Source organism: Chanodichthys erythropterus, chromosome 23 (assembly GCF_024489055.1).
Source record: "Chanodichthys erythropterus isolate Z2021 chromosome 23, ASM2448905v1, whole genome shotgun sequence".
NCBI lineage: Eukaryota > Metazoa > Chordata > Actinopteri > Cypriniformes > Xenocyprididae > Chanodichthys > Chanodichthys erythropterus.
This window is the reverse complement of record NC_090243.1, coordinates 28585224-28597722: the sequence shown is the minus strand read 5'-3', so window position 1 is coordinate 28597722 and position 12499 is coordinate 28585224. Positions and strand designations below refer to the sequence as shown.

General features: G+C 34.9%; 1 protein-coding gene across 6 annotated transcripts in view; it reads right to left on the bottom strand.

Moving 5' to 3' along the window:
• The window catches only part of pard3aa (par-3 family cell polarity regulator alpha, a), a 560621-nt gene that overhangs the window by 109026 nt on the left and 439096 nt on the right, over positions 1 to 12499 (bottom strand). For all 6 annotated transcript variants that reach the window (XM_067377333.1, XM_067377327.1, XM_067377329.1 and 3 more), the window contains one exon: positions 11795 to 12067. In XM_067377333.1, coding sequence (XP_067233434.1) covers positions 11795 to 12067 — 273 coding nt within the window. The remainder of the gene's footprint in view (positions 1 to 11794; positions 12068 to 12499) is intronic.

Below are 12499 nucleotides of genomic sequence, written 5' to 3'. Positions count from 1 at the left end.
ACATCTTTCTCTACACTATTTTATTGCTACCAAAAGACTCCATATGAGTAGTATCTCAGCGGGAAGCGTCCGGAAAGCGAGCAGAGGAAGCAATAAGCGGCATATTTGCCGAACGTTTTGCTGCTGATGTAAGCAGCTGAAATTGCCGTAATCAAAGACAGCGCCATTAAGACTGTGTGCTTGAGATATATATGAGATTTTACTTTCCCTTGGGCTTAATGAAAGAACAGATTAAACATTCACGCACATCAACATATGAAACCATCTCCAAGAGTTCATATATTTACACATGAATTATTAACATAAAGTATTTAAACGAGTGTGCTCCAGATGCACAGTGATATAATGACACCGTAATTGATTTAAGTAGAGAAAATATGACAATAAATAAAATAAAATCACCATCGCAATTAAGATTAACTTTTAGTTTGACATTAATTGAGGTGTATGTATGCTGGTAATGCAATAGAGCTGTGGCTGCATTATCGGGTAAGTAAATCTCATAATCTCATTTGTAATGGGAGAGGGAAATGTGCCTTTATGACAGAACGATAATGCATCAGGGAGAAAGTGATGTCTTGAAATGTATCTACAGTTGAAAAAGCTCTGCAGGTTTCTAGTGGATTCAGATACCTCTCATTTTTGAAGTTCAACATGTGCCCTGTCAGTTAATAGTTTGGCTAATTTCTCTCTCTCTCTCTCTCTCTCTCTCTCTCTCTCTCTCTCTCTCTCTCTCTCTATATATATATATATATATATATATACACAGTACAGTCCAAAAGTTTGGAACCACTAAGATTTTTAATGTTTTTAAAAGAAGTTTCGTCTGCTCACCAAGGCTACATTTATTTAATTAAAAATACAGTAAAAACAGTAATATTGTGAAATATTATTACAATTTAAAATAACTGTGTACTATTTAAATATATTTGACAAAGTAATTTATTCCTGTGATCAAAGCTGAATTTTCAGCATCATTACTCCAGTCTTCAGTGTCACATGATCCTTCAGAAATCATTCTAATATGCTGATCTGCTGCTCAATAAACATTTATGATTATTTTCAATGTTGAAAACAGTTGTGTACTTTTTTTTCCAGGATTCCTTGATGAATAGAAAGTTCAAAAGAACAGCATTTATCTGAAATACAAAGCTTCTGTAGCATTATACACTACCGTTCAAAAGTTTAGGGTCAGTAAGAATTTTTTTTTTTTTTTAAGAAATTAAAGAAATTAATACTTTTATACAGCAAGGATGCATTAAATCAATCAAAAGTGGCAGTAAAGACATTTATAATGTTACAAAAGATTAGATTTCAGATAAACACTGTTCTTTTGAACTTTCTATTCATCAAATAATCCTGAAAAAAAAATATTGTACACAAATATTTTGTACAATTGTACACATTAAATGTTTCTTGAGCAGCAAATCAGCATATTAGAATGATTTCTGAAGGATCATGTGACACTGAAGACTGGAGTAACGATGCTGAAAATTCAGCTTTGATCACAGGAATAAATTACTTTGTAAAATATATTCAAATAGAAAACAGTTATTTTAAATTGTAATAATATTTCACAATATTACTGTTTTTTACTGTATTTTTAATTAAATAAATGTAGCCTTGGTGAGCAGACGAAACTATTTTTAAAAACATTAAAAATCTTAGTGGTTACAAACTTTTGGACTGTACTGTATATATATATATATATATATATATATATATATATATAGAGAGAGAGAGAGAGAGAGAGAGAGAGAGAGAGAGAGATAAATATATATAAGAAAGAAAGAAGAGCAGATTCCCTGTTGGCCTAGTGGTCAAAGTCAGGCAGTGTCATGAGAGCTGAGACATTAACACAGCAGGAGAACTGTGAAAGAGTCAGCTCAGAGATGTGAAGAGCTCTCGTCTACTGGGGTTAATGATCTTCCGGGTCAATTATCATTCTCTACCATCACATATCCCTAACTCCAAACAAAGTTCAAAAATAAAGGAGGAGACAAAATGGAAAAGTACAATTGCTTCCAACAAAAAATGGCAGCTGCTACAACAGTTATTGAGATTCTTTCACTTTATAATCCAATTTAAGTAGTGTGCAAAGTCAGGAAATACTGGATTTAGAGTAAAAGTGAAGTAGAGAGGTGATGCTCTTTACACCATTCTTGCTAACACCGCTCTCTAGAGCATCAGGCGTTCTTCTCCCATGAGCACTCTCTCTCTCTCTCTCTCTCTCTCTCTCTCATCTCGTCTCACCTTGACTTAGAGCAGCTTACAAAGTCTTGCTCTAATGGGAGCAGCTGTCAATCAAATCATGCACCCCACCCCACAAAATCTATGACTCTCAGTTAACCTGATGCAGAGACAATAGACTTTAACTTGACACAAAGAGTAAGGATAGAAGTACAGTACTTTTACAAAGGGGCCGTTCACAATTCATTCCAATTTCAAGTCGTGATTTGATTCCAAAATGATTCCTGGTACATAACTCATTAATTATTCTGACATACAAATGCAAAATGCATGAACTAACCTTTCTTTCAATGCTGGGTTAAACTGAACTGACTGAAATCAGGTCTTTTAGACTACGGCATGTCATTTGATCATCCTGACTGACTCATATTTAAAGATTGAGAGTGCGCACATACTGTAACCACCACCATGCAACAGTTGTATTATCCTTAAAGGAAAAAAAAACTAAATGAGAACATTTTTGTTAACCGAAATGAAAGAAATTTAAAATAAACTGAAATAAAAAAATAAATACATTTTCATTACTTTAAAACTAACTAAAATTAAAATGATCTAACATTAAAGCACAGCAAAACAAAACAAAACAAAAACACAAAAGTAAAGCAAAATAAAACAAAATGCAAAGCAAATAAACAAAAAAACAAAACAAAACAAAGCAAAACAAAAACTACAAAGCAACGCCAAAGAAAACAAAAAACAAAGCAAAACAAAACAAAACAAAAGCAAAGCAAAAAACAAACAAACTCAAAAACACCTGCTGTTCAACATTTCTAGATTATATTAATTAGCATAAATTTAGCATCTCTAAATTTTATATATATATATATATATATATAAAACCTAAATAGAAAAATATTTTCTTTTTTTATTCTTTTTAGTTATTCCTTAAGCTTGACATCTTACTTTTCAACCACCTGCCATATCATTTCATGATCCAATCAATGTCTAATGGATAAATCGAGTCATTTTACACAACCTGATTTAAAAAGGATTTTATCCACTACAAAGACAGATTTTCTGATACTTTTGCATATTTTGTTGGCTGATCGGTTAACGCCCAGCTACTCAACAGTAGAACATATTGAACGGGCTGTACTTCCATCCCTAATAACCTTGTTTTGGTTCATATCAAATTGATCTGAAATGTACCGTGACTAAGGTTTATGAGATGTGAGGTAAAGTGGTGCCCACTAGAAACCACAATGCCTCTTAACGCACATGCAGAGATTTTGGACGCGGTTCCAACTGCCTTTCATTCATTCAAAGGGGACCAATGAAACGGCAGTAATAAAAGAAGAGAATCTGGATAATGGAGCCTCGCTTTGGAGTGACTGTAAATGCAGGAGAGGGTGTGTTCACTAGCCCAGGCCCCATATTACAAACCCTTTTACAGGGCAAAGAGCCTGGACTCTCCACGGTTTACTGGCACTCTGACCTTCCGACTGGGACGCTTTAGAGGCAGACGTACCGGACCCAGACATTTGGTAATTGTCTGAGAATATTTATTCAGCTGCAGAACAGTGAGATAGAGTGGTTTTTCTGTTACCGCTGAGGGTTTCTCGTCTTTAGAGATCTAAACGCCCTCTTCTTTGCATGCCAAGAAGAAAAAAAAGAAGCTTTTATTGATTTTATAGACGTGGGTTATTGCCGCGTAGACAAGAAATCACATGCAAATGTTAACAATCCCAGGCTGCAGATGGTTGGGATGCAACACTTTGACCTCTAATAGGTTGATTGAATTTTGCCCATAAGCCCTCTGCACGCAACTAGCTTTGGCTTGTATACCATGACGGCACCAGGGTTTTACATCACTGTAGCTCGTATCCAATAGACTCCACTATCCAGCACATTAACAGCATCACCTCACTTTTTAATACCAATAAATCAATGGCTTGTCTATTGGATGTGGCTAATGCACGGTGGAGGCCTTGACCAGGACAACGTAATGGATGTTTATTTGAACATGCTGGAAAATTAACAATGTGCTCCCTCAATGCATTCTCTCTCTCTCTTTTTCCTTGCAACAAGCATTCGGTATGAAACGTCACACAGCTCACATGAAGTCAGCAGATGTGTGGCCATCCCAGAGAGATTAGTAATGCTACCAGTGATTGCTGGGAAAAGAGAGTGTGTTCCCAAACTGAAATCTAGAGTAAACACCAGTCATAGATCTTCCCCTCAGGCATATCAGAGATTCGCTGCTTGAGGCTCTCGCCACCGCACAACATCGCCTTGTGCTTTGAACTCATCGACTAACTCTCAGGACTGCAAACTCAGACTGCATGTCAAGAGCTTTGAGTTTGCAGTTGTTGCCAGTGAATTCTAAGTGGGACAAAAGTGTTATGTGACTTAAAGGGTTAGTTCAGCCAAAAAATTAAAATGGAGCATCTATTTACACTAAGTGCAAATAGTGCCCTTTGTTGGCAAATGCTATTTACACTAGCTCCGCCCACCAACGTCTGGTTGGGCCACTCAAGTTTTAAAAAAAAGTCGCATAGAATTCCTCATCTTGAGTGGCGCACCAGTAGTATATAAGTCTTACAGATCTTGCTCTTAACGTGATTGACATGGGTTCGTATCTGCCTTTTGTGGGCAATAAACATGAAAATAACATTCTAAAAGTGGAAATAAATTGCGAACGAGTGTTTAATAATATTAAAATTGTTTATTATGTAGGTTTAGGGGATGTTGTAGGGTGGGATTTTATTCTCCTAATAAGGCAGCATCCATTTAATAATTTTAATAAATATAACCATTTACGCTCTATATTTTTGCATCCTGTTAATGTACAAAATACTGAGATGCAAACAATATCTATAAAGTATAGATAGCATCTAATTACTATTTACTATTATTGCAAAGAACTGATACTTTGACATGGTGTAAATAGAATCTATTGCTATTTTCACCTAGTGTAAATAGCATATCGCTAAGAAAATGCTGTTAATGTCACTTAGTGCAAATAGAATATATTGCTATTTTCATTTAGTGTAAATTGCATCTACAGTTATTTGCACTTAGTGTAAATAGCATCTATCACTTAATGTGAAATTAAAATGCTCTAATTAATTACTCACCCTCATGTCATTCCAAACCTGTAAGACTTTCATTCATCTTCGAAACATTTAATTTTTGATGAAATCTAAGAGATTTCTGTCCTTCCATTGACAGCCTATGCAACTACCAATTTCAAGCCCCAGAAAGGTAGTAAATACATTATTAAAGTAATCCATGTGACTCCAGTGCACTGTAAAGCCGAACAGTTAAATTAAATAAATAAAATGAGTTCATTTCACTAAAAACATTATGGAAGTTCATTGTGCTTAATAGAAAAAAAGTTACTTGAACTCAAAATTTGATTCTAGACGCAGAATTTTTTTGTGATTGTTGCGGGCTAAAATGCTTGATTTTGCGGCATGTTTTCTTAAAAAATGCGATGGAATATGCGGGATATTTTTTGCAATTTTATGCGATGAAATTGCGGGAACTTGCAAAAACTGCAGTTTGATGAAAAACAGAAAAAAAATAAAAGGTGATTCCCCCAACACCCTGTTCTCACTAGGTTACTACTTTAATGTAAAGAGTAATTTCCTATTACTTCCTATGATAAGCAAGAATACCAAGCATACTACTCACAGAATATTTAAGTTCTCATTCTGTTTTATTTCAGACCTTAATTAACACATGGCTCAAACTTACAAAACATTGAGTCAAACAAGTTCCGTAGCTTTACAAAAGGAATATGAGTTTGTAGTAAGGCGCTATATAAAATAAACATATTATTATTAATATCCAACAACTTCTATGAAAATGAAAAAAATAAAATATTTAAAAAAATGTCTTTCTTCCTGCCTGCTTCCGCTTCTGCTTTAACCATCCTTGGCAGTTGGCAGAGTGAAAGTGGTTTCCGAGCGTCAACACGCAGTTGCACGGAGTGTAAAATATTTTGCCCCCGCTGTCATGTAACACACCAGGAAACTGCTTAGCGCGGTCTTTGTGCTTCATCATGGTGTCATGGTTTGCAAATGAGGTTCACGTCACATAGTTACGTCACTTCACAAGGTTCCCATGGCAATAGGGGGAAAATAATGGTGCTTTACTTGTGTGAAGTAAACGCAACATTTTTCAACTTTCTGCTAAGATATATGTGACTTTTTTGCAACGAAAATGCAGCGATTATGAAATCATGCTATCCGTGCATATTTTGCTTGCTGAAATCGTCAATTTATGCGGTGAAAGTGTGGCGTATTTGAAAAATTGCGACCCCCGCATAAATATGCAGACTTTGGCTGATTATGCATGAAATCAGGTGATCGCATAATCGCGTTTTTCTGGAGGGACTGAATATTACAGCATGCTTTGCGTCAGACTGTATAAGGAAAATAAATGTTGACATTAAGTGTTATTTTGTGTTTTTGCATACGGGAGACATACGTTAGTGTTTAATGTTGCGGTTTGTTGGGATTACATGGGGTTTTGTTATGCTAGTTTTGTAGGATCACCATTGTAGAGCCTGTTGAGGATGGGCTGCAAAACTTTTAAGATCACATATACTGTATGTTGTTTGATTATACACATGCAAGTATATAATGACAGTTTCTTTGACAGTTTCTTTGGCCACACTGGCCTTGCTCCACTTCCACAGCTCTCGGCCCCGCCCCAGTTGTAGTTTTGAGTATTCTGAACTTAGTGAGTTTTATAGTGTGGTTTAGTCTGTTTTAAGAAGCGATACGAGTGCTTTGTTTGCGCAAAAAAAAAAAAAATAAATAATTAATTATATATATATATATATATATGTGTGTGTGTGTGTGTGTGTGTGTGTATATAAATGTATCACTTTATTTTACAAAATATTAATCTCCCACACACATTCACACGAGTGCTACAACACGTTTGTTGATGCGAGAGCGGACATTGTTGCATGAATGTAATTTGGAGATTAATAATTTGGGGGAGGTTTGTTTGTTTTTGTTTTTTGCGCAAACAAATCACTCACATCTCTATAAAATTGAGGATAAACCACTGCAGTCACATTGATTATTTTAATGATGTCTTTACTACCTTTCTGGGGCTTGAAAGTGGTAGTTGTGCAGCTGTCAATGGAGGGACAGAAACCTCTGATTTCATTTAAAATATCTTAATTTTTGTTCTGAAGATGAACAAAAGTCATACAGGGTTGGAACGACATGAGGGTCAGTAATTAATGACAGAATTTTAATTTTTGGGTGAATATCCCTTTAAGGCTGGATGCACACTGCTCCGACAAATGCAAACAGGGTTAATATAGTGATCCAAACCCAACAGCCACTGAGTTTTGAACTTTTTGCAATGCAAACAAGCCTGAAGATATGAATCTGGTCTTTTGAAGAAGACCAGTGGCATTCAGTGACATTCCAGTATTATCTGTTTCTTTTGATTTTGGGAAAATGAGTGAAAAGTGACCTGTACATTCTCAACAAGTGCTTTTTTGAGATTCTGACACAGGCCTCAGGTGTTGGCTGTGATTGACAGGATTTGAACAGACCCTCACTGAGCCTTATCCATTTCCTGTTCTGTGCACTTTAGACAGGAAATCCTCCTCACCAATGTTATCTATGAAGAGATGAAATCAGTTTCCCTCTGTGCAACTTCTTTAAGAGAATAAACTACTTAAACGTCCAAGAAAACAACTCTTTGTGATAAAACGTTTGACTCTCACCAAATCCCACATATCTCTTTATACCGAGCTAAAGTTGACGTTCACTCAAGGACTGTTTATTTCAGGATCCTGACGCTATGAAAGTTCTATTAGCTTTCATTTAGAAATGCAAATGTTTGTTTTGATTCACTGAGGGAGTCGGGCCTTTCAAATGGAGTGATGTGACTGTCTAGAATTTGAATGCATTATGCCGTTTACATAGATTACAGCCCTCGCAGCCAAATACGAATGAAAGTATGCAATTTATTCCAGAGGCGCGACGACAAATATTACAACGTATTTCACGAAGACTTGCTTCTAAGTGATATGCAAAGCAGTGTGAAGTTCTAAACTCACTATTTAAAATATACACAGGATGATGTGCATGTAATCAGATGCCAAGCAGGTAAGTCTGCGTCAAGCTTTATGACTCCGCTTTCTGAAATAAACATTTTTTTAATTTATTTTTTAAAAGGAAAGGACACTCAGTATACTGGATGTGTCTATATAAGATCTTCCATAAGTAACTTATAGTCTCATAAAGTTCTCCGTTTATCATTCACCCTGGATATTAATTAGATAGCAAATAGTGAATTTTGCAGAATTTCTCAGATTTTAACTCTGGGATGGAAAAATAAGTATTGTATCTGTACTAGAATTTTTAGAAGATATCTAAACTGTGCTAAAAAAAAAATTGTATTTGCTTCTGGGTATATATCTGATTAATAAACAGAAAATGAGCAATAATTCATAAAGCAGAATCATTACAGAATTTGAGCAAGGGGTCTTAGTTGTAGGTTGCTTGCAAATTCGATTAGCTCAATAGTTTCAATAATGTACTATGAATTTCACAAATTCTTAGATGCTCTATGAATGCATTTTCATTTTTTTTTTTTTTTTTTTGTATATCTTTCTGTGTGTGTCTTTTCTTATCTTCAGAAAGACCAGCTGAATATGCACACTGCAGAAAATAGAAGAGCCAACAGCCATATGAAACATTTATTATGAATCTTGCAGGACAGTCAACAGCAGTTGTTTTCAGGCCCACAAGTTTTAAATTTACAATGTCAGGACATTCTGGAATGAAAGGTGCTGAGTACAACTGTCACAAAAAGCATCAGTAAGAATATGTTCCAGTGTCATAAAAACAAGATTTTCAAGATATCCTTCACTTGTTCTCTTCCTTCAAAAACAGACAAACAAACAAACAAACAAACAAATAAAACACTGACACATATGATATACAAGTATACAAGTATATAAAATTATTTCTTTTTAAAATGATGTGTACATTAATATATATATATATATATATATATATATATATATATATATATATATATATATATATATATATATCAGAGTAATGTTTAAGATACATAAATAAATAAATAAATAAATAAATAAATAAATATATATATATATGTGTGTGTGTGTGTGATAAATAAATAAATTATATATAGGATGAATAAATAAATAAACAATTATAGTAATGTTTATGCAAATAAATAAACAAATAAATAAATAGTATAAAATACTACTACTAATAATAATTATTGTTGTTGTTGTTGTTGTTGTTGTACTGATACAAAATAATAAGTAAATAATTGATCACATATAGAAACTATCAAATTGGAAAGTTTAAGCAATCATTGTATATAGTTGTATACTTATATTAGAACTATTAAAACAAGTATAAATATTCAGTAAATAAATAAATACCATTACTGGAAAGTAGTATTTAATAATAATAATAATAATAATAATAATAATAATAATAATAATAATAATAAATGTTGTTGCTGTAATGATACAAAATAATAAGTAAATAATTGATCACATATATAAACTATAGAATTGGAGAGTTACTGAATAATTATTTATACTTGTTTTAATGATTTTAACATAGTATACAACTATATAACATGATTCTTTTAAAATATGAATAATATATACACATTAAAATAATAGTACATTAAAATAATAAATAAAATAAAATAAAATAAAATAAAATAAAATAAAATAAAATAAATAAAATAAAATAAAATAAAATAAAATAAAATAAAATAAAATAAAATACACTAAAAATATATTAAGATAAATGAAATGCATTCTTAATTTAACGCTGATCCGAAGAAGATGAAGATGATTAGAAAATAAAGCAGGATAGGCAGGCAATCCAAAACAATCCAAACAATGCAAGACTGTGTGTTTCGCACAAAAAATGCCAGACAAATGAAGGACAAGGATGAACTTAAATACACAATAACAAACGGCTGTGATAATTAATGAGTGTCCATGGAAACTAATGAATGGTGAGAAACTAAGACAAAGGAGAACATGTGACTATAGAAAAAATCCATGAAAACAAAACTAAATTAACATAATTGTGACACTTATAATAATCTACCCTAGTACTGTTTATTTAAATAAGTAAGCAAGTAAGTAATTCACATGAGCAAACAGTAATAGTCAGGGCACTAGGGACAGACGGCTGCCCTTTTACTGCTATGAGAGATATTGGCACAAGGATTAGCCAGATTACTGAGTGGCTGCGTAACCATGTCATATTCACACTGTGACCAAATGGCAGGGGGTGTCAGCGGGTGATCTCATGACAGTCGGGGGCGGTGGGAACGCTCCTACTGGGAGAACAGCAGTTGGCAACGTAATAATCCCCTTCCCACTGCACCCTGGGAAAGGTCACACACCCAGAGTGACATATGTCAATCACTGCCTTTGCTTCACCGCCGGTGACGGGGCAATTAACTGCCGCCTCAATAAACCCAGAGAGAGTAATTACTGTTTAGGAAAGAGACACACTGGCCTTTCATAGCATTTCCATAACTAACCGCTAACCATTTCATAACCACTAGAATAAGAGAGCAATTATGGTAATTCCTCAATGCGAAAACATTGTGCAGTAATGCTGGAAGCAGCCAGTCACTGAGTGACTTTCAATTTGTTTGAAAGAAGATCAGAAAGTTTGAAAACAACAATAGGAACATTTGTGTTCTGAAGATGAACGAAAGCCTTACGGGTTTGGAACGACATGAGGGCTATTAATGACAGAATTTTCATTTTGGGGTGAACTAACCCTTTAATGTATAATATATGCACAGTAACCACTCATTTTAAAAGTATTCTTAATTGTACTTCTCTTTCACAAGGGTCAATAGAAACACAGGAAGGAAAACTGTATTTCTTAAATCATTACATTGGGATGTTTAAAACTGCAGTGTGTAGTATAAAGTTGACTTTTCTTTCCCTTAACAACCCAGATGAATTTCCGCAGATTCTGTGCACGTTGAGGCAAAAGCTAGGGTGGATCTGACATGATCCGTGATAATAAAGGAGCCTGGCGGTTATTAAATTTTCCCATTCAGAGAATTATCAATGATTTACCTGTGCTATAAAGCCAGCCGGTGGGACACAGGTGAGAAATCTGATAGCAGTATTTGTTTGACTTTAATTTTTTCACACTACAAAGGGTGGATGAAAGCAGCTTTTCATTTTTAAAACTTCAAGGCACGATCAAATATAAAGGGAGAACATGTTCTATTAGTCAGTCGTCTGCAGAGAACCTTCCTTTTTCTCAGCAAAATAAAAGAAACTTCAAAAGTGCTGGTGCCCTTCACCATATCCAACCTTAAAAATGAGAAATATTTGACAGCTCACGAACGCAAGAAAACACGCCAGCATGACATTATGCAAAGCTTTAGAAATATATACCCAAGGTTGCGTCCTTCAAGTCAAGAACATGTTATTGTCCCATTATGTCAGCCAAGTATTACTTAACTGCCTTAAAAAACAGCCTGTGCATCATGTCAGGATGATTCTGAAGGATGAAAGTCTTAAAGATCTTACCTGTCTGCAGAGGGTGGGCGTCCATTGCGGGGTTTGTTGACCTGTGCGTAGAGAGCCTCTAAGGGCAGGGACTGGTCTCGGGGGCTCTGCGGACGCTCTTGACCAGGGTTATGGCTTAGATCCATACTGCTGTCCAGGGACGAGTCCAGAGAGCCGATCCCCGCGTAGGTGTGCTCCTCGTCGGAACTGAAGGTTCGGTTGATGTCCTGGATCTCAGCGTAGTCTCGTTCTCTGGCCTGTCGCTCTCTGAGCTCCCTGGTCTTAGCTTGAATTCTGCAAACACAAAACATCATTTGAGGTTTAGATGTGTAGTACACACTCAACTTCAACTTCAATCCCTCTCTTTTCACACTAGAGTATTTGGTTCCATATCATAGAACATTTGTGTCAAAAATGTAAGTGCCACCACAGATACTAGAAGCTACTAGCAGCTATGTAAATATTGAAAGTCATGTCTTTTTACTTTTACACCTGGTATTAAGATGGGTTAGGGTTAGTGTTATATTGAATCACAATAGAGTGCCCCAGGGATGACGCGTTTTTGAAGGCCAACCCGGAAGTTAGCGGCGCACGGGTTCCCTTGACTGAAAGCCTATTCATTTTTCCCATAGACTTTTGGAAAATCGCAGAAAATAAGCTCTGTGTTTAACAAAGGGTTATGACACTTACACGTTTTGTCTATCAAGATAATCTATTTATAGATTT